This window comes from Apteryx rowi, unplaced genomic scaffold (assembly GCF_003343035.1).
Source record: "Apteryx rowi isolate R43461 unplaced genomic scaffold, aptRow1 scaffold_173, whole genome shotgun sequence".
Classification (NCBI taxonomy): domain Eukaryota; kingdom Metazoa; phylum Chordata; class Aves; order Apterygiformes; family Apterygidae; genus Apteryx; species Apteryx rowi.
Genome location: NW_020448008.1, coordinates 1,012,911 through 1,036,681, shown reverse-complemented (window position 1 = coordinate 1,036,681; position 23,771 = coordinate 1,012,911). Strand labels below are relative to the sequence as shown.

The 23,771-nt window shown below is 39.6% G+C and overlaps 1 protein-coding gene across 5 annotated transcripts in view; it reads right to left on the bottom strand.

Annotated features, from left to right (window-relative positions):
• Window positions 1–23,771, bottom strand: part of DCAF5 (DDB1 and CUL4 associated factor 5) — a 77,901-nt gene that overhangs the window by 52,572 nt on the left and 1,558 nt on the right. For 2 of the 5 annotated variants that reach the window (XM_026060927.1, XM_026060931.1), the window contains 4 exons: window positions 14,146–14,289; window positions 9,036–9,072; window positions 6,531–6,670; window positions 2,127–2,256 (listed from right to left, as the gene is read on the bottom strand). In XM_026060927.1, coding sequence (XP_025916712.1) covers window positions 2,127–2,256; window positions 6,531–6,670; window positions 9,036–9,072; window positions 14,146–14,289 — 451 coding nt within the window. Of the gene's footprint in view, window positions 1–2,126; window positions 2,257–6,530; window positions 6,671–9,035; window positions 9,073–14,145; window positions 14,290–17,621; window positions 17,757–23,282; window positions 23,346–23,420; window positions 23,626–23,771 lie in introns of those variants that run through there. The other 3 variants (XM_026060929.1, XM_026060930.1, XM_026060932.1) reach the window with 3 other exon arrangements.

Here is a 23,771-nt window from a genome sequence, read left to right as displayed (position 1 = left end):
AGATCTAGCTATTTCATACTATCTCTATGTACTGCTCTATTCAACAATACCCACAAGTTAATACTTCCATACCATCTCACCCCAAAACCTCTGTTCCACCCATCCTTCCCCACACTTCAAGCAGTATCACATTTTCTTGGATATTGATGACAGTATAAAACAGAGATACAAACCTGTAGAAAAGCAAAGATTTCCACCATTAGCAGGCTTCATTGCCAAAGAGAAGAGCAGCTGACGCAGTAGCCCTTCTCTGCTGTACTAGTGTTCTGGCATGAAGTTACACAGGCAGCTTCCTGTTTATCCCTATATTATGGAGAATTTAGGCCTGCTGAAGCCCATCTCCCTATTAAGTTTAGTATCAGCCAAATGGCTTCTGGTACAGTTTGTACCTGATGCTACATTTTGTATCTTTTCATATTAATAAGGATGGGGAAAGCATACACAAGCTTACTCACCAACTTCAATGCTATGTAACGTCTATCACAAGTGCTTACAGGACTACGTGGATTACTTCATCCTTTTTTTTTTTTTTAAATAATTAACTCACAGTATATTTTTCCCAAAAGATATTATAACAAACTAAAACTCACAGAAGAAAAATGTAAATTCTGGCTTCCATTTGTCATTGTTTGGAGCTAGGATTACATCCGAATTGATCTATAAACTTGTTTCCTCAAAAGTCAAAGTAAATTGCCCCCAGATGTTTTAAAATTAATTTTAAGTTTCACATTTCTAGATTAGTAAAGGAGATCTGCAAACATAAGTGGGAGTTTTGGCAAATGATCTGTTCTTTTAAAAATAAAATTTAAAAAGTGCTAAAAATCTAGTCTAGTTTAGTTAAATAGGAGAAACTCAGGTTCTGGCAGCCCACCAGCCCGATCCATACAGCTCACTCTGAAAAGTCCTTTTTCCTAAGAGTTTCTTGGGAACAAACCATAGTGGCACCAGACTGCTTTAGGCCATTTTCTTTCCCACAGGCAACAACACATTTCTCACCATGCTACAGGCACATCTCTGGTCATGCAAAGGAGGAAAGTTGATAGCTATCCCAGAAAAGCAGCAGCTAAAAGCAGGATGTTATCACCTGCATTTGTTTAGGTTACAGCTTGCTCAGCCCAAGTCTGAGGCTCTAAATATCTGTCTCCAGCATTTATTCTAACAGGAGCAGCCTGCTCCTTACTATCTGACTTCTTCTGAGCGCTGTGGAGGCAGGAAGCACATGCCTGTCCTACAGGAGGCACCATACTGACTTAGTAGGTACAAATGCTATAAATTCAGTGCTGCAGGGATCAGCTGTATGGCACACATGGTGCATGTCCAGCTGTAGGGGGGATTTGTGTACAAACAGCATTCCCTTAAGCATGGAGAAAAGCTGTGTGACCTATGCACCTCGGAAGCTCAGCACTGTATTTGCAAGATCTGTTGTTCACATCTGCTTAAACACCACCTTTTAGCTTGTTAATGGGGAAGATTTACCAGATTAAATTCAGTTGGTGGAAGCTTGTATGCTTATGTCTGATGTGTAAGAACAACTCTTTTCTGGTCCTAATCTAGACAAAGCCTTAGGGATGACCCTGAGGTTATCACATAAGGCACCCCTTACACCTCCCCTTTCACCATTCACAAAAGACAGTAGAATTCATATTTGTCAAAGGTTATTATGTCTTTCACACTGGTGCTAAACCTGTAGGAATATAAAGTACTTGCCAAGAAACATTAACAATTAGAGTATGTTATAACAACATTGTATGTGGCATCAGAAAGAACAAAATCATGATACAGACAAAATGTATGTCCTTAAATGTGCAAACACAGACTATTACACCACGCATACAGTAGCCCCCAAGTTAACCCTGCAATAGTGAAGGCAGACATGTTTCCAGAAAATCACTTACCTTAATGTGGAAGATCCAGCCCTATTTTGAATCAAATTAGATCATATGTACGGAAAAGAATGTTAATGATGCAAAATTACTTAATTTGGCATTACTAACATTGCTGTTAACTTTGTTATGCATTTTCTCTTGCCATTTTGTGCTCTGACTTAAAAAAAAGGTGCCGTGGCATGCTATCACCTCCCAAGGGAGACAGTAGCACAGCACAAGACCAGGACAGACAGATCTTACCTCTGAGGTTTACGAATGTCCCAGAGTCCCACACCTTCCTTAGAGTTCGCAGTAGCCAGTAATCTAGGTTCTACTGGATTAAACATCACACTATGAAAGGCTGATGGGTAGTGTGCCAAGCAGAAGGGTTCTGTTGAAAAAGTTGAGATTTCAGACATAAGAACAAACAATGCATATGACTGTTTGATGTAGTGAGTTTGGCAGCTTAATATAGAAATAGCATAACAAGATCTGAAGATATGGAGACATGTTCAAACCATTTCTAAAGCTGACACATCTACAGCAATATAAAAACTGAGGTTTTAAAATCCACCCACATATACATTAACTTTGTCCAAGTACAGATAAGGATATATATTGGATTTCAAGACATCATTTTGCTTATGGAAGGTTACCAGAAATTAAAACTAGCCACTTACAAAGATCAAGTATTTGAATCTTCTTAAGGTTCATGACCAAACAGTCATCTAATAAGGACTATATGGAGGGTTTCTGAAAGCTTTCTAGCAAAGACCATGTACATCTGAAAGCCTCCCCAGCCATTCACRGTCAGCCAAACTAACTTCAGCAGCAATTGCTTACGTGGAAGAAAAATATTACAAAAAATGGGATAAGTTTGTATAGAAATTCAGCTCTAAAAGAACAGCCAGCTCTGGGGAGAAGAGGCCTATTATATCTTTAAGCGTTATTCAGCAGTTGCACAAGCTTACAAGGAGAAGGAGCTTCTTTACCTACATTTCAACAGTTAGCTTTTTCAGTTCACACACATAAAACACATGCTCATCCAGGCTCTCTTCCTCTCATTTTGATTAGTGTAACAAACTCTTTGGCCTGCTGCTCTGCCCTACTCATTATGTCAAAATACTGCCTCCAAGAAGAGCAGACTAGGAAAAAGATGACTGTGTCATCCTGCCTCTTTCTGCTAGCTTTACTGCTTTGGGCATAATCTAATTCTCTTTGTTATCTGTGTCTTTTGTAGCATACTACCATTCTTTCACTCAACTAAGAAAGCAGAATCAATGTCTCTTTTGAGCCAGGGATGATGCCATTTTCCATTCACTGGTTGCTTTGATGCAACCGCTGTATTGCTCCCTCATCTTTGGGAGACCTTGTTACTGTCCCTATTCGAGTCATTGCATGCAGGCACCTTTAGCCTCACAAACACCTACAAACATACTTTATTTTCTTTCTTCATATCCCTCATTAAGGCATACAAAATACGTCTGAACAGACAGTCCTCCCAAATTCCCAGCACCTACTGCCGATCATGCAACTGAGACAGAATTAACGCTTACTTGTCCTGTGTCCTCATCTTATGCTCTATTACAAGCTTTTCAGGGCAGGAACTTTCTTATTTAGCATTCAATTAGCAGTCTCYGGCCACAGCTGAATCTCCCAGGTGCCATTAAATGTTGTAGAAGGTAGAGGGAAAGGGAAGAACAGGAGCAAACTTTTGTTCTGCCAGCCACCCAAAAGCTTTAAAGACTGGTGTTGATCTGCCAGCAGTTCCAAAAAAAGTTTAACAGCAAAACTGACCTTTTACATTTGCATCATCAAATTGGATCCCTGCTGGGACATAGGATGCTGTACTATTAGAATGGCAGCCCTCACTGAGAAGCACTGGCTTGCATTAGCTGAGTGGAGAAATTGAAACAACATCAGATTGCCAAATAAAGGAGTTGAATTTGCTATTTTAAAATAAACAGTTTTAATTTGTGCACGTTCAGTTAGTCAGGTCACTGTCACTAATTACCGGTGTTTTCCTTTGCACCTTCATTAGAAATAGCCTGACCTGGTACCACAGTGTTCTTCTAAGGTATCAGTTGTCTTTCAGCCTGTCCAATTAAAAAGAGATTACAGTATCCAAACTAATGAGGCACTAAGTCACATTAATGAAAAGTAGGGGATTTAGTTTTGTTATTGTTCTTTATGCTTATTTCACAATTGCAGCTCTCATTCACCGGAGTATGAAAATGTTTATTTCTCAAGGGAGGAGCTCAACACCATCTCTAACGAAAACTAGAAGAAAATTTATAACACCACTATGCAAGTCACTCAGCAACAGAAGACAAGAAGCAGAAGGGGATTGGAATTACTTTCTCAGCTTTTTTTAATACTCTATTTTAAACCAGGAGGTTATTTGTGAGATTTTAATGAGTTGGCCAGTCAGGAATAACACTCCTATGCACTGGCAGACACAGTGCCCATTCCCATGGCAATACCATGTAGACAAGGGGATTACCTCAGTCACAAGCATTATATTTTGTAGTCAACACTGGCAGGGCTTATATATAAACTCTGACTCAGGACTCCTATACAAGCATGCAAAACCCCCTTACTTGAAATTCAGAGAAGTGAAGAAGCTACCCCAAAAGAACCTCAAATTAACCAAGGCAGCCCTTCTTCACTGTTTTCACTGGTGCAGCCTTCTCATTCAAAGTCTCAGCAACAGTAAAGCAGCAGCAACAATTAACACGATTTAATTGCAAACAAAGAAAGACAATCCGCATTTCATACAATTTCAGAAACTTAGATCAGACTGGAGATCAGCCCATGATACTGAACAGTTTCAACCACACAGATGCATTTAAACAGTGTCCAGTTCCACCAATCGTTGACATCCACTGWCAGCAACAGGTAGTTCTCCTAACAGAGGCAGATCTTTATGGTGCAGCGTTAAGGAGAAGGCAATAAAGGAGCATTTTGCCATTTTTAATTTGGAAGCTATATTCAGTGTCTTGTCTAATCACTTGGATACTATGAAAATACAAAAACAGGGATGAAATGAGACTTGGACTTACCAAAGGTAAAACAGTCACATCAGACTAACTTGAACTCTTTCTTTGATAAAGTAACTGACCTTTTATACAGGGGAAATATGGTAATTCTAATCAGGACTAATTTCCCAGGTGGTACAGTACTGCGTTTAGCTGCAGGCAATGGGGATTRGCAAAGGGAGTTGCATGGTGGGTAAGAAAGTGGCTAAAGGGAGGACAACAGTGCACTGTGCTGGTGGGGGACTTCTGAGTGAGAGGGAAGTTACCGATGAGTTTCTCCAAGACTGTTCTAGAGAAGAGACAATGTGGATATTTTTATTAAAACCTGTGACATTCATATACTAAGCATATGCACGATTTTTCAGAGTGCTTCTATAAAATTCCCAGATAAGACAGAGATAAGGGGTATCACAATTGCACAAGAGAACAGAATTCACAGGAACAATCAGACAGTACTGTAAACTAAATGCCATATTATTATATTTCATTTTATTCCTATGAGGGCAATATACCTGGGGTAAGGAGGGCATCAATAGGAAACCTACTCTAGGATAGAGTATTCTGGATGGGGAATTATCAGCAAAGCCCTTATGACACTAATATCTCTAGAAGACCGCTACAACACAAGTACATCTTAATTCAGCTTTCAAATACATATAAATACACGTAAGCTGGAAATCAGAATATTTCAGCTCCATAAACAACYTTCCCTTAAGACCAGTAGAGCCTAAAAATTCAGGCAATTGCATTCAATCAGCTTACAAAAAAGATGCAACTTTATTTTAGCTTTGAGGGAAAGGAACCAGGCTCTGTAATTCTACAGATCACTCAGGTTTCAATTCTCAGGTTTGTGGTCTTTAAAATGGGGTATACACACAATTTCATTTGCTGAAGTAGTCCTCTCCCAATTTATGTAAGTACAGTTCTAAACTGAGATTCTTCAGCCTTAAAAGAAGTGCAACACAGATGGTAAGGTTTTGAGAAGCTGCAGTATTCAGTTCAGTTTTTGAAAACAAAGATGAAGTAGTAATTCAGCTTATTTTGTGTTATCACATTAGGGCTCTAAGTTTCCATACAAATACAAGAACTTTTTTTTTCCAGGCAATAAAGTGATTTTATTCTGTCATGTTAACTCCACAGTTTACAAGAGAACTGGAAAATGTCATGCACATGAACTGTTCTCAATGTCCCAGGGAAGCATATAAATAGATTTAGAAAATTTTTCAAATCAAAATAATGGTTTTGTAAATTTCCATTTTTTTCTTTATCCCAGGCTATATACAGAAATAGTGTTGCAAGACAAACATGTAAGCCACAGTCCTGTTTTCAAGATTAGCAAGATGTTTTTATTGAAGGAACATGTTCTCCATTGCTTCTTTAACTCAAGTTAAAACCTATTCATACCAAGTTCTACGATAGTCTGCCATACAGATGGGTAATTTATAAAGTCATTTAAAACAGTAACAGTGGACTATAAAGACCAGGAGAYGGCTATTACCAGCCACAAGAATTATAATAATTCCCCAATGCTCCCTGTCTCAGTCTTCCCAGATAAACATAGCTTTTGCCTTCCCCGCCCTCCCAAGTTCTTCCTGAATCAAGGATCATTTCCATCTACAGCTCTCACCTCCGTGGGAAGACTCTCGGATGTCCCAAATAAGAACCCGGCCATCATCTGATGAACTGGCAAAGATGTTATCGTTTACTGGGCTCACTGAAAGACCATATACTGCATCTTCATGGGCAAACACATCCAAGGTCTCAGTGCTGGAAGACAGACACACAGTATCATTCTTTCTTCTTTTACTCTGCTTTAACAGCAGTCGTTTTAAAAGGCAAATAGTATTTACATTTTAATTTATTTGGCAATACTTAGTGACAAGGTTAATGCTACTCCAACTAGACATAAGGCTCTTGTCATGAAGTTAAAAAACACATACAGTGACCAAGACATATTATGAGGGGAAAAAAAACAAAAAAAAACAAAAAAACCCCTCAGACCAAAAGTCACACAAGAAAAAACACATACTTTAGAATCCACAAGAGGCTATGGAAATGATATTTTATCAGATTAAGCTTGGGAGGAGGTAATGGTAAATGGGATCTGGGGACCTGCAGACGCTAAGCTTTTACTACTTAATCTGAAAAGGAAATCAAGACAAAAGTACACAGGCTTTCTTCCACCCAAAAAGTTAAGTCAAATCTCACAAAAGAGCAACCTTCCAGCTGGCTCTTTTGATAAGTTTTCTTGGTTCTCCAGGATAGGCCAGATGTAATTTTTTCCATGTAAAAAAGCAGCAAAAAGGAACAAAATAAAAGTAGGTCCCCTCAAGTCTCCAGCTTTCAGCCATCTATTGCGATAAAAAAAAGTAAAAGCCCCATTCTCCACTCTTTTCCCAACCTTTTAGATCATCTTGAAAAGGAAGAATGTTGAAGTAGTGGCATGAAAAGAGAGGCCAAAAGCTGAAATACCAAGACAAAAGATTCTGGGCTTGTTCTATTTCTTTGGCAAAACAAACAAACAAACAAAAAAACCCAACCCCCCCCACTTATTTCTTAAAGAAATACCCTTTGTATACAGTTGATGTAACTAGTGGAAACTCCAAAGAGATCCTCTGCAAGATCTGTGCCTTGCCCATACTGCATTTGCTGTTCTTAAAGACTAAACTCTTAATTCTGCCTCATAGAGGACTAACAAAGAGGCCAAATAAATGACCCTTTCTGTTACTGCTTAAGAAAGTGAAAAAGCAGTTGATAGACCAAGTGTATTCGCTGTTATCCTTCAAGAAGACARTGTAACTTTCTAGAGAATTCAATCAGAACTCCATGTGTCAGATTAATTAGGTTCCTTTCAGAAAATCATGCAAATGGCACATGAATTCTATATGCATTACAACAGGACCTAATGTACCTAAACAAAAAAAAGTCTGATAACCAAAGCACATTAAAGAAATACATATAAATCAAAAAGTCTTGTTAAGACATCTAAGCAAGACAGTAGGAACAAGCATTTTCTATAGAAAGTTGTCAAGGACAAGGTTCTTGCAGAAGCTTGAAAAGTCAGAACAAATAACAAACACCAACATCTTCTAAAATTTTGATATTTCCAGATTTAATTAAAAAAAAAAATCCATCCACAGACAGGTAGACAAAACACAGTATTCCTGAGAACATGTTTGAAGAGCAAAACAAAGCTACCTCTGCCCAACCCTCGGTTAAGATTTATATAAAAAGGGATATAATGTATGATGAAAGGCAGATGTACACTTAGATCAATTCAACACAAAAAGCTTTGAACAAACCAAGAAAGAAATATTTCCAAATTATGCTAACCAGGATTCAGGCAACACAAAAGATATAAGATTTTATATTTCTCTGTTCTTACATTTATCTCTTCCTGTTTTTTTCTTTTTATTTGATATTCTCAAAGTCAAGTTATTTAAAACGTTATTGCTGAAATCTGTAGCAGTTATGAGGGCAGACCAGAACTTTAGCTTATGAAATTCRTACTTCATAAGTAGAAAGCTCGAAAGACAGGGTACGTTATTTTGAGAATTCCAATCTAATACATCACCACTACTGTATTAATTATATTTTAACCAACCACCTAACCTGAGTGTACCACACCAAAGCCTAATTCACAATGGCTTCACAGTTTTGGTAAAAAGTAAACATGAAAACAAATATATTTCACATTAATTTGGAGAGTCAAGCAGCTGCAGTCAAAGCTTTAAAAGGTAAGTAGGTGCCTAAGCACTAGCTAACCTAAATACAAGTTAGGCAAGTGTTTTGAAAAACAAAACAAAACTTTGTGCCAGAATACCTGTAAAAATCTGGCTCTGAATCTACTCAGAACATCTACGTTGCCATCAGGAGAGCACCTGTTAGTTAATAATCATTCTCTTCTCCCCTCTTTCCCAAGTTTAAAATGATGCAGAACCCAACTGCTTAAAAATGGGGGGAGGAGAGGGAACACTTCATCCCAGATACGAATTTGGATTAAGAAAAGGCATGTTTTGGAATTGAGACTTTACTCTTCTCCCAGGCCATTAATTTAAAACAAAAAATTGCCTCCAGTGACTTAACATTAAGGGAGCTGATGAAGCAGTGGAAAGACAAACTGTGTATTTACCTTTCAACATCATGGAGTATAACTTGCTCATCATTGCCTATAAAGAGAAATATAAACACTTAACATCATGTTCTGGTGGTTAAAAATGTTATAGTGAAAAAAATAAAAACCAATAATCATTTTTTCATTTTTTATCTTGAAGATGAAACTGAAGCAGAGAGAAGATGAGTTAGGTTGCCAAGTGATCAGCCCTCCACCCAGCTATGTGAAAGGCTCCACATAACACTTCCAGTCCTAATCAAATACACCAAATCATTCTGTCTTCTAATACTCAACAAATATTTCTGCTCAAGTATGTTACTGATGATTCTTTGTTCAGTTTGATCTTGAGTTTTGGGACATGTGCAGGAAAGGGAAGAAAGTAATAAGCTAGAGCAAAACACCTTTAACTCTCATGTGAATACATCTTTCTTCCTGCTCAGAGAATGCTACCTAAGAAAATAACGGAGGGTGAAAAGAGATGCTGTGATGGTTTTAGGCAGAATGCATTGGGCTTAGGGCTCAAATGCTGTCAATCCACCAGCGTTCAGGGTTTTACAACCATTGAGAAGGCTTGAACGTTACAGTCAGTGTAATTACTTTTACATTAACAAAAACCAAGTAACCATGTCACTCTTCTTTGATCGCATCCATTGAATACAATGGCAACCAACCACATGCTTGCAGACTAAGAGGGTCACAGTTTTAAAACAATCCCATAGACTCGTGTGTGTCTCCAGCTATAGCGACARAGTATTTTTTCAGTCTCTGCACTAAACACTAACTTACCTAGATTTGGCATCTCCCCTTTAGAAATATTTATCAAGACATACATTTACATTTCTTCCATTCATTCAGAGAAAAAAAAAAAAAAAGTCCCAAAGAGGTATCTTTATGATTAGCATGTCTTTGTAGTTCAGATGCCAAGTTGTGAAGGTCTTGTAATGTAAACAAAAGGTAGAAGTTTAGATGAAGTTTTGCTCCCTCTGTTATGAGTTTTAAGTGTTCAGTGGACTCAGTTTTGGTTTATCCCATACACATTTCTATTTGTTTGTCCCAACAGAAGAAATATGAGGGAGTTTCTCTTGGATTAATGGTGTGTGAGATTTTTCTACATCCACTTGCTCTTTGCACAGGCTCCTAGTTAAATTGTGCTGTGCAGCCTCAGACTACTGCAGTAGCTCATCTTTTCCATGGTACAGTAAACAAGCCACTTATGTATAAGTGTCCTTTGATCATTAATTGCAATGGAAACTGTCCATTATACACCACAGGCAAGGTTTATAYCTAGTAAAACTACACTAGTGCCTATGTATTTCACCAATGAAAAACGTAGCCAAGTTTTTCCAGGGACAAAATTTTCCTCCAGTGACCCCTGCTCCCCACCCTCCCTAGAAGATGAACAGGAGAATCATTCTAGTTGCCTGGCCTCAGGCCCCTAGTCATCATGGGATCAGCTTTCCCCATACATCGCAAGCTCCAAAATAGGAAAAAGAAAAAGGGGGGGGGGAAGTATCCACAGCTTCTCTGGTTTGTGTGTGGGAGGAGAATGTGGTGACAACATCTAAGCACAACCTGCTTGGTTTAAGATGAGGCACCCTAATTGTTTCTTGTGGTAAGCACTCATCCCTGAAGAAAATGTCACTACTGTTCAGCCTAGTGGGGTTCCCACTTACAGTGTTTTACTTTAATATTTAACAGAGAGAGACTTCACTCTTCATAGAGAATAACTGAGTTGGAATTGTACACGCAGTTCTCCCATTTATAATCTCTCTTCTTTTGATAACTGCAGTTATGAATGATCAAAAAGATAACCAGCATCTGCCATTCCCTTCAGTTATACCTGTGAGGATGAAATAGTTTAGATGGCCTGAGCCCCAGATCTGTCACAGAAGGCCTCTAGATAAACAAATTCAGTTCCCTGTACATTTATTTCAGCTTTTCATATATCTAAGATCAAAAGGAAAAAAAAAAAAAAGAAGTCCACACAGTTTACTAAGAGGGGATCTTTTAGATTTCACTTGAAATGCTGCTCTATTCTCAGTGCTGGTGGATAGAGAAGGGCATACAGTACTCCTCAGATATGGGAACTTCTTTGGTACCTTGAGCCAGTTTTTTCTCCAGAGATTATGTTCAGAACACTGTCCACTCAATTCCTGTCCTCCATTTTAGAAATGACTACATATGGTGCATGCTTCACATGCACACAAGAGGCTTTAAAGTTTTTTGGATGCAATTCAATTCAYACTGAAGTTGAAAATCCTTTCTCCTCTGCTATCAAGAGCTGCTTTAGGGAAAGGTCCTCAGATCTGTAAGTCATTAGTTGTGGGCAGTTCTCTTTACAGAATGAACCAAATTCTGTGCCCTTTGCACTAGCTTCCATGCTCTTATTTTTCTAGTTTACTGAATTATTCTGAATTCCATGCTTTGAATTCAACTCCAACTTCAATATTTCATAGGGAAAAACAGTTCTTAGGATCTGCACTTCTATCAGACCTTCTAATGATCTCTGAAAACATTGTTGAATGAATAAATACAGTTAGCCCCATTTTACAACTGAAGATAAAACAGATGGTAGATCTAGGCCATGCAGCAAAATGACTCTTTCCAAAGGATCCAAGAGTCAGACTCACAGCCCTGCCAGACAAGCTCTGGGAATCTTGGTGGAGCAGCTGAAAGAGCTCCCAACTCCTCCATTGGAAATAATTTCTGGCAGAGGCACAGTGTGTATATATGGACAAGAGGAGGAGAAAAAGATGAGAATGGCCAGTTTATCTGTGCATCAGCTGTCACAGCTCATCTAATCTGGCATCATAGCAAAAATCCATCATAATCAATGATATAAATCAACTGCAGTGTTAACTATAGCGGCAAGGCACAGACAAACCATTCTGCTGCCCTTCCTGTGACAACAGTACACTCTGACAGCGTGGCACAATGGACAGAAGGTTGGGTTGAAATTGGGAAAGAACCATTACAGAAGCTCCAGCAAGACTCAGCACAGGTTATCTGTCAGTACATCACTTGAATATTCATGTAAGGTTGCATTTGTCTAAATTCAAACTGAAGCTAAACAGACTGCAGCCCAAAATTTCATTGGAATCACTACAGGCCTCATGCAGATACACTAATTTGAAAACAGTGTGGACTGCTGTCTCTATCATAACACCAAAACCAGCCCCAAGAATCGAGACAGGCATCAATATTCTACAGTTTGGGGTTTTTTTCCATCCCAATGTTTAGTACATCCGCATCACCTGGGGAGGAATAACCCCAGGCACCAGTACAGGTTGGGGGTTGACCTGCTGGAAAGCAGCTCTGCAGAGAAGGACCTGGGAGTGCTGGTGGACACCAAGTTAAGCATGAGGCAGCAATGTGCCCTTGTGGCCAAGAAGGCCAATGGTATCCTGGGGTGCATCAGGAAGAGTGTTGCCAGCAGGTCRAGGGAGGTGATTCTCCCCCTCTACTCAGCCCTGGTGAGGCCMCATCTGGAGTACTGCGTCCAGTTCTGGGCTCCCCAGTACAAGAGGGATGTGGCACTACTGGAGCAAGTCCAGCGAAGGGCYACAAAGWTGATTAGGGGACTGGARCATCTCTCTTATGAGGAAAGGCTGAGAGAGCTGGGCCTGTTTAGCYTGGAGAAGAGAAGGCTGAGAGGAGATCTTATCAACGTGTACAAGTATCTGAAGGGAGGGTGTCRAGAGGATGGRRCCAGACTCTTTTCAGTGGTGCCGAGCGACAGGACGCGAGGAAATGGGCACAAACTGAAACACAGACACTTCCATCTGAACATGAGGAAAAACTTTTTCACTGTGAGGGTGACAGAGCACTGGAACAGGTTGCCCAGAGAGGTGGTGGAGTCTCCTTCTCTGGAGATATTCAAAACGCGCCTGGATGCAATCCTGTGCAATGTGCTCTAGGTGACCCTGCTTGAGCAGGGGAGTTGGACTAGATGATCTCCAGAGGTCCCTTCCAACCTCAGCGATTCTGTGATTCTGTGATCACTTTGCCCTTCAGATTTGACACTATCTTAAACCTTGACTTTTTTTTTTTGAGATGATTTAGTTTCAGCACAGCATTAAAGAATGGTAAGTTTCCACCACTCACGTGCTCAGAATCAGTTTATAGCACTGACTTACAGTTTACAAATCTCAGTGGAGAAAGATAAAAAAAGGCTCTGACCAAGCATTCTAAAAATATCCTAAAATAAGCTTATCTATATGTTAATGGAGAGGCTGATGAAGGATACATATTCCTATCCCTTCCATAATCATGTCAGACAGAGAAGTGAAGTACAGCAGAAAAGTACATTGACTACATTTGGACAGTCTTTAGTGAGTAAGTATTTAAATGACACTCCTTTTCCTTCTCTTCTCACTCAGTTTCTCCTCCCCACCTTAGTGCTTCAAAAATAAGCAGTGAGGGGAAAGATGAATTTAACTAAGTTCTAGGGTTGTCACCCCAGAACAAATACATGTCTGCTTCCACCACATGTCTCTCCTTACATTGGCTTTAAGGTGGAAATCCAATTTTTAACAGAAAGTTTATTTATGTCCAAAAAGATGATGAAGAATAGCAAGGCCAATTACAGCCTAATGTGCCAATAGTTTTAAAAGGCAGATGCTTATCTGGCAAGTACTGAAATGAGATCTGAGAAAAAGTGACCCACCAACAGATGGCAATAGCCTTTCATTACCAATCTAGGGGTGTGTTAAAATTAGCTACAAGCAGTAGGGTTTCTTAAATACCAGCCTGGAGTGCCAGACAGGATGCAGGGTCTGCTCTCGGCACAGCTAAGAGGGAATGATAAAGACGACTTTTCACAGTCTATTGCACAAGACTGGACAGATCTGGATCCAGGATTCTCATAACAGCTTGAGACACAATGCCCTTAGACTAGGATTTGGGAAAAGGAGAAGCATGACCAAATCGAGAATGTTGTGCTAGATCAAGTCCAGCCAAAGAATTCCCTGTTACCAGACAACCTTCAGCTGTTGATTAAGGACAACTACCATAATCCCCTAAGGATCTGGAAAAGATCTTTCATGTGGGGGAGGATCTCACTCATGGCTTCTACTCTAAGGCACTCATAATGCAGACTCCTCAAATCAGGGCTCTCTACCTTCCTTACCTCCAGAAAACACTTTTGTATTTCCACTGTTGAAAGCAAGGCAAAAGATGTTAGAGTGATGCTCCCCTTTCAGCTGAACTGGTTTGACTCTTGAGTGGATGGCTTCCTCCATATGCCAAAGTAGGACCCGGCGGTCATCCCCTCCTACAAAAAAGAAAGAAACCTGCATTACTGCCTGAGCCATGTGTAAACTGATGACAGACACAAGTTATTTAATTCTGCAGCTATTCATAAAAGGCTTTGCTGAAACCCTAATTAGCATAAAACTTTTAACCATTGCAAGGGTTTGGATACATASAGGAGCATTTACATTAAGGTGCCATGTAATCAAGTATTTAATTAATATTAATGAAAACAGAAAGCATCAGGAAAAGTTTGGAATAAAAAGCTACTGTCCTGCCAATATATACTGACAAACTAGTACCAGGACACTGGGGATTTTACTGGTAGGTAGCAAGTTGTAGAAGCCAGACATTCCAAACTAACATATGCATGTCGGCAAAATGCTTCCACACCAACTCCTAGTTGCCAGCATTGATTATGTTATTCATGAACACAGTTTAAATACACCAGTAATTTTTTTCCCTTCTCACTGACAGCTGTATTTCCACTAGCAGTCTTTGCAAAGCCTTTATAACATAGGTTGGCTACAGGACTAACATGTAACCATTAAAGATTTTATTGAAGCATTCATAAAACTTCAGCCTGCACAGTAATGGCACACTTCTGGACCTGTAAAGGGTAGGAAAGATGTGAACTCCTGACAAAGAGGATAACTGAGGCAAGGAAGTTCAAATCTGTCTTGCTTTACAGCTTACTATACTTTTTCTAATTGTTTGCCTARTTGTAATTCTCAGTGCAAAATTCACAATATAGCCACAAATATATTCAAGTGTCTCCTTTTCTGTCTGGTAAACTCTTAGAAAGAAAAGAAGTGTTAACCAATGTTCATGCTTTAATTGCATTAAACATAAGTTTATTAGGAAAGAAAAAGAATTCAAGATACTATTGTATTTAATAGCACTCTCAACATCAATTCTGGATGTCTGTAAAAATCTGAACAAAGCTTTTTCAAGTCAGACTCAAAATATTTTTGGTATCTGTCTTTAATCACAAACAAAAGAGAATGGCATCAGAAGCGCCCCTAGAAACATGTTGATTTCAGTTAAAAAAAATGTACTGCTTCTTTGCACAATCAAAAGCATAAGCTCAGTGCCTTCGGAGCTGCTACCCAGCAGGAAAAAGGCATGAAACAGACAAAAGGAAACTGAAATTAATTGGTCTGCATTATACTTCAAGAAGAGGTAAATGCATAAATAGAATTCATGATTAATCAGATTTCTTAAAACTCTTCACATCCTATGATGCTATTAGGAATTTTTCCCATGAAACTGAATTATGTCAAACATCTTTTAAGTTAACAGTCTCTCAGCCTTTAAGTCTCTTTACAGATTTTGACAATCACTTTGACAGACAGTACAGCTGTGTGTTACGTTTATCAGTGCCCCAAGAAATTAACAGTGTAGTTCCTTCTTCTGATTTTGTACTTTACAGAGCAAACAGGTAATACATGATAAAAAGATTTATGATGCATTTGATAACTACCAGAAGCAAGAGTCAAATACGATAGGTTCAGAAAAAAATTAAGGTAATTTATGGATAACTAAACTAGTGGGAGCTTAGATTCCTTTCTAGTTAGAAACATGAAAATTTCTAACTAGAAACAGAGAAAGTTTGTATTTGTGCCCTAGCGATTTCAGATGAGCTAGTAGTAAGGGGACATAGAAAAAGGTGAACACGGAAATATATGACCATTTTAGTCATGCTAAAATCTGGAAGTGATTGTCATACTTAAAGTGGTTTACTTTCTGAAGTTGCCAGTAGACAGGTCTTAAAGTTATCACTACATGGCAAACAATTTAGGTAACGTTTAAGGCAGGTGAACACCAACATTACTTCTATCAGATTACACCTTTTGTATTTCAGGATTTCTGTAAGAGATATTTCAAAGCAAAACATAATAGCATACTGTTGTTAACTGTTTACACAGCAAAGCAATCTGCAAAACCACTGCACTAAGTCTACATATCCTTCTACCTGAGAAGTGTAACAACCATTGCTATCTAGGAGTCTCACTACAACAGCAAATTGCTATTCATTTCCACTGCTCACCTAGTCCAGGTATAGACAGAAACAATGAAGATCACCAGAGCCAACAAACACTACTGTGGTTCCCTGGCTACACACTTCAGTGCACCTACAGTATGGTAGGAGATACAGAAACTGCAAGCTGTGCAGAAAAGTTTTTGGCAGTGTTAAATTGCCACTATCATCTCTTCTAGAGTTGCTGCACCTGAGCACCTGTTTCCTCTGCCTCCAGGATAGAAACGACAATCCCTACTAAATCCAAATGCATCTTTCCTCCCAGCCCCCTAGATCTCCATAAGAGTTTGGTACAAGGGGGTACATTACTGAATATCCAACACTACAACAGGCTGAGAACTGTTTGCCTTTGCAATGGCACATGCTGCACAGCTCAGGAGCTTAAATGCTCCCCTCCCTCCGGGAAACATGCAATTCTGTCCTTTCTCCATCAATGTATTACTGTATTACACATACTTGTCTTTCAGAACTTCTAAACTCCTCTTTCTTGCCTCACTTTTATTCCCCTCCCCCCACCCCATGCCCCACTGAGACAGGAAAGTTTATTAACATGACAATGTTAATCGGGTTGGAAGTGTGTTCCCTTCTACCTCCCATTCAGCTATTCCAGAAATACTTCTGAATTAAGGTCAGTTCCACCAGTAAGAAAAATCTTCATCAACGTATCCAGTCACAGACAGAAAAGAACACTTCTGCCACTTCTGCAGCTGAAAAGAACATTTTGCTAGCCTCTATGCTATCATACAAGAGAACAGAACTGTTAAGTCACAGGCAAAGATGCTCATGAAAAGGCAAGTCTTATGCGAATGAAGCCAGGAGAGGTGCAAGTCAGAAAACACAACCTCCATTACCAAAATTCGAGCCTTAGAAGCTGGAATAAGGGAGGGGAGCAGGTAGGCACACAGCTGGATGAACAGGTATGCAGGGAGACAGTAAAGAAAGCATGAAGATATGATCTTTTACACTCAGTAGATGTGAACTAGAATTTGTCAGGGACAACATGCATGCATGCTATACATCCTAAGTCTGAGAATTATTGGAAACTCTGGGCCTACAGCATTTGTTCTGTACAGCTGATCAGTGAACAAAGATTAATTAATATTTTTTCAAAGTATGGTGCACTTAATATGCACAAACACCAATTCTGTAACCTGTGAAGCAGGAGCCATTCAACACTTTCCAAAAGCACTGGACCTACTGCATAAATGCATCACAACTCTGTGCACTAAATYCAGTGCTCCCCTGAAAGGGACCAACTGTACCTAGCTACAGGATACAGGGCATGTACCAACATCAATCCCTTTACTACACACCTGGGAAACCTGGATGTATGGTCTCCTTCATGAAAATATCTTAGCTGCYAGGGCTTTACAAGGGAACTTTCTACCAACTGAAGTCCCACAAGAAGTCTTGAATTTGTAATTTTCGATCTCATGATGTCACAGAATCTGAAAATAATTTTTTGGAAAGTTTTAAAGAGTGCAAGTAAGTGTTTCAGACTTCTGCAAAGAAAGTCACGTGAAGATGTGAGAGGTATCTAGAAAACATAAGATCAGTTTTCAAGAACAATTTTTTTTTTAAATTTATATTACACAAAGTTCAAATGCAACAACCTACCTACAAATTTACAATGGTAGCTGCAATCACTTTCAAGTATACCCCAGCACTGCTTTATTCAGTTATGATACCATTAATAATGTTTGAACAAAGTGTAAAAGTTTCCTGATGAAAAAAGGTATGAGAATGTAGTGTGTGTGTGYGCGTGTGTGTATACACATTAAAAAATGACAGCTTTATGGGGGTTTGGATCCTTTAGCACTTCTAAGCCAAAAAACAATAACAGCAGATTAGAACCTCCTCTGTACCAGGCTAGAGTTGCTCCTGAAAATCCCAACTAATTTAAACTGTGAAAGCTGCCTGGAACAACAGAATTGCAAAGGTGCCAGAAGGAATAGCTTTGACACCTATAAAATGATGTGGAAGAAGCTTCAATTCTATTTTATCTTTTCTCACCAATTCTGTTTATATCYGTCTGCATGACTGACAATTTGAAAAATTAAAGTTTGTGTTACCCAGCTTGGAATCACACAATGCCATTCTACAGTTACTTTTCAGAGAGGAATCATAATTCAAAAGCTTTAATTAGTCAGGTACTTTAGTGTTCATTACAGGTCACACCTGCCTCAACTTGCAAAGTGAAAGTCACACAGGAAGAGAAGTCAGGCTAAAGAAATATTTGTGGTCAGAGAGGCCAGGAATTTTATCACCTTTCCATATTACTGTTGACATAGAGAAATACGGTATCCCAATTCTTACAGGCACACACAAATAAAAATACATAAATGCACATGCTTCTTCCTCTGCCCCAAGTTACTGGGAATACGTTGTTAATTCTTAGGCCCTTCTGACTAACGTTGGTGAGACACCCAGGGAGGAATAAGGAATTCTACTCAGAACATGCATAACACAACATACATAAAAAGAAAGCTTCATTTTTAAATCCTCGGATAGCTGTCCTGAAACAGATGCACCATGAAGACAAGGTGCTTATAGCTGTGCTATGAGGTCTGCTATGCGTCTCCCCTTGACGATCTCCTAGTTCCTATCAACACAAAGGAAATCTGTTTTCCTCACCGTTTGTCTACTTCAGAATAGTTTTTGCATGCTGCTTACCCCAAGATCTTAAAAAAAGAAGGGTGGGGGATGGAGACAAAAAAAAAAGGTTTGTTTTTCTTCTAAAGCAGCATAGACAAACATTACAGGTAGAATATGCCTATTTTAGATAACTAAACAGGTCCCAGCTGAATTAGCATGGCATATATTTAAGCACAAACAGTTCACTGTCGCCACGGTTCCTAAACCAAAGCATTCCAGTTTTGCCCTGCTTTTGAACTAGTTCTTCCCTAAAATGTTTCCTGGGCTGTATCATCTGAATAGGTAGCCAGTAAACTCCAGTACAGTTAACTTTGGAAGAGGAGAGTCTACCTCACAGTAACAGTGGTCTACCTGAAGTGATCCAGCACTGTCCTCGTTAGCCCTAAAATGGTTCAAATGGGACCAGCACATTCTCTTGCTGAAAGCAAATCTAGTCTAAACAGGATCTACACAGCTAATGAACCACTCTGGAGCTCTTGCGTGCAGACAGAAGCACTCCAAAAATCATACCAGTCAGGACTATGAAGTTTCTAAGCCCACCAGCCTTACCTACTGTGCACAAAGCCCAAGACCGCTAAATTTCCTTGCCTCCCATATGTTCCGGCCCAGTCACTGAAGAACCAATACTGCAAGTGGGCAACACTTGTAAATCAGAGCATTAAAGATAAATCTAATTGCTTATATCTACTAAAGAAGTTGCAGAAATTATAGAAAGTGGGATCGGAAGGTATTTCAAGAAGTTACTTATTTGATCCTGGCTTTGGGCAAAAGTGTGTCTGAATTATTCTCAGTAGATGTGCAGATCCTGTTTAGACTAGATTTCACACCCTCCTTAGGCAGCCTATTTCAGTGCTTCCTTATCCTTGCCATTAGGCAGATTATCCTAATATCTAGCCTAAGGGTGCAGTTTGACTTTACACATAATCCCACTCCCCCTTGCCATGTGCTCCTGCTATTCCCTTGCATTGACTCCAGTGCTGATGCAGCCAGAGGAGGAGCAGGTTCAAGAGGCTGACCTGACAGAGAGTTAACCCTTGACAAACGGAGTCTCCCAGTCCCTCCTCCTCTGGGGACACTTCCATCATACCAGCTTATGACTTTAAGCCATACACATGTATGACACATTGCACACAAGGGAGAGGGAAATGAAGGGGGGGGGGGGGGAAATGAACACCCCGGTGAAGGCAGGGGGGGAAGCTGCACCTCCTGGGAGCAGATCCTAGTTATAGCACATCAGGCCTAAGATCAAACTGCATCCTAAAATCTTCCTTGCTACAATTTAAGAGCATTTCTTTGTCCTATACCCAGCAGCCAAAGAAAAGTTTATAACTTTACGTAATAATAATTAAAAACACTTTTATTTAGCTGAAGATTTGCATCTTCTACAAGACTACTGCCTAGTCTCCATAGTGCATTTGTACAGCTGACTATTTTTGTTTGAGTGCTGTAGTTTGCACATGTTCTTACCAAACTGCACTCCAATTTTTCTCCAGGTTATTTCTCTAATTAGTTTTAAATTCAAATCCTGTCCTCCAAAATGATTACTGCCTTGCATCACCTTTAAATTTAATAATTTCTTAGTCATTAATGAAAATATCAAGTAGTAATTGGACCTAAGATCCCTTCTCCTGCAAAATTCTACTTGATACAAAAAGGCTAAGAACAGGACTAGCCTGCTTTAAAATATACTTGATATGTAGTTCCATTAACTCAGAATGTAATATTCCACTACTGTTGCTAAGGTCACCTCATTCCACTGTTTTAGCCTCATGCTTCTTCAGATTTGCCTGGCAACAGAATGACAGGTGAATTACCAGCACTTTCTTGCATCCCTACAAATTTACAATCATAGGAGTGCTATTAATTTTTGCATTATCTAGTGAGGGGAAAAGCAGCAGAGAGAGTTAGAGGAAAAGAACACATGCATGGATTAAGTCAGCCTCAGATTATAGCATTTCCCAGAAGTTATCTTAAAGGTGCAATTTAAAGCAGGAAAAAAAGTAGGAGCTTCTGATAAACAGATACTTATGTTCATATGAGATAGCAAGCATGAAAAATGGCAGCCCGATAAACAAATAGGAAAACATATCCACCAAACTTGACAGTGGGGGAAAGCAAGTCTACTAGACAGGCTAAGAAGAGATCACTTTTAAGAAGTTAAATTACAAAGAGATGCCTAGAGTATCTGAAGGTAGAAGTCAGTTGAATATCACTGCATGGTGAATTTAATTTCCAGGCACTGACAGCCATGTGTTTCTCTTAAACTGTTAACAGAAACAGACCACCACATAGGATATGAAAAGCTGCAGAGAGACACTTTGTCCAATGAAATCTTTCAAATACATCCAGCAGCTAGTTTTAACTAATTTCAGACTCACTTACACATTTCTTACGTGTTAAGCTTTCCTCTTCCCTTGGGTCATTCTACAGCTGTGTCTTTCCTACCTGTCACATTGCATCTTCTGAGTCTCCATTTCCTCCTTTCATTTATCTCTTAATTTTCTTTATTTCATCTTCTTATGCCTGTCACCTCCTCTAGCGCTCCTACCCCAATACATTAGTGCCTCTCTCCCCCTCTCTAAAGTGACACTGTAAAGTTCCCTAGAGGCACAGCAAAAGCTTACAGATGGACCCCCAACCTAAATTATCTAACTTTGAAGCAATCAACTGGAAAGAAGTACTTGAAACCAACCTCTGGAACAAAATTAATTACTATCAAATGTATAATCTCTAATACAAGATTTAGTGAGGTTAAGATACAAAGTAGTTTTAAACGTGCTTTCCAAAAGGCCTGCTGAGGCTTGTCGACACTGAAGTTCTCTCCAAAATCCTAACAGGAAAAGTATCTGGAACTGTGATGTAAGCCCTGTTTAAGCAGTTTGAAATGTTTACTGAAACAGTAATCATTAGCCTTACAGGCTCTAAGATTTGCTTCTGGGAGATACGTCAAAAAAAATGTGGGCTATGTAACCAAAAAAAGCATTCCAGTCAATACAGATGAGAACAGCACTGATTTGGATGCAGGCTAGCATTTAAGTACAGTCAGCACAGTCAGTATGAATGCRCTGTATCAGTTGTACTTAAAACAGCCCTTACCAAGTCTAAGTTGTTAACAAGTCAATTAGCTGAGACAGACTTCTGTATGTCAAGGATGTAGGTATTACTTAAAACTGAGCAACTGGAAGGACTGCTAGCATTCTCCCTGTTCACACACTCCCATCCCCACGTCAACCCTCTTAGCTGGTACAAGCGCAGATGGAAGCATCCAACATCTCATCCTTACCTCMGCACACTGACTATTTTGAGGGCGGACAGACCCACATACCATCTATTCTAAGGCTTTATCTACATTTGAAAGTCTTCTGAAATTTTCTGATATAGCTGCTTCAGAGTACAGGCAGCTTATACCCCTCCTTTAGCTTTCATCTGAGCTCTCCTTCTCACTGTTTTGTTTTCCTGCTTTTGCTATTTCTCAGAGTTTCAAGATTAAGTATGACCTTAAAAAGGGGAGTGTTTTGAGTGTAATGTTATATGAAATTTAACAGAGTATCCATAAACCTTTTGCCTTTTAAGCTTCTTATTCTTGAATGAAGAACAAAGCAGCTGCCTGCTGTTGCTATGGGACATAAAGCACTCTAGATTTTGTGGTCACAGATAAAGTAAAACTTTGTTAAAAACAGTTACCCTAATTAGAGCTCTTCATGTTCTCAGGGCATCAACACAAGGTCAGACTAAAGGTAATCTGGTTTTAATTATCCCAAATTTGTGCACTGCTAACACATTTAACTTAAACATTCATCCCCCCACTTTTTTTTTTTTAAACTAAGAATGAAATAGGTGTTTTAATTCTCTCCTGAAATTTAGGAGAGTACAACTCTAGTACCATATTATTGCTTACACACTGAGAAAAATCTTACCCTCTGTAAACATTTTGTATGGTTTAAAAGAAGTTAGGAAATGGAAAACCGGACTTGGTTTGAATGCCTTCCTTTTTTACCTATGCTTCTTTAGATGTCCACTTGATGGGACATCTGCCTCCATACTCTGGCTGAACCTACCTTGATTCAGGCAGTTTGGACAAAATGAATTCTCAAAGTCCCTTCCAGCCCTCAATTTTTTGTGGTTCTACCTAAAGAACGGACGTCAACACAGATAAGTGCCTCAATGATACACCATGACTTGAAGTGTCTCTCGAGGCTTTCTGGAGCAAACAGAATGAAATCTCTGACGGTCTTTCAATCCCATATTACGGAAAACAGAAAAGCAGCAACAGATATACTTGAGCTCTTTGTTTTAAGCTGAAACACAGTTCTACCCACCACTGGAGAAGGACCAGCACAAACCAGCATGCCACCTCTAGCACTTCTCAGAAGTTTAGAAGAGATGAATCAGCACTTCCCCCCAGCACACCCACATATACACACACAAATACACATGCAAGACAAACGGCTGCATACCTTAAAAATTGGGGGTGTGTGTAAATAGATACAAAACCCCCTGACAGTAACACTAGGATCCTGCATGGACACTTATTCCAGAAGTCACTGGACTTATGAGCATAAGTTCTTTCAGGACAGAAACTTAAATTTAAGAAGGTCTCAGTGCAGCACCTTCCACTCTGTGTTCAGAAGACCACGGCCGGGTTGTTTTTATTCTCCCCGTCTTTAGAAATAAGCAAACGGACAAAATGAACGTCCCAGCGAGCCCCCGCGTTAGACCCGGGGTTGCCGCCGCCACCTGCCCGCGACAGGCTCCCGCGCGGCCCGAGCAGGCGCCGCGGCCGGGCACCGGCAGCCCGCGCACCCCCC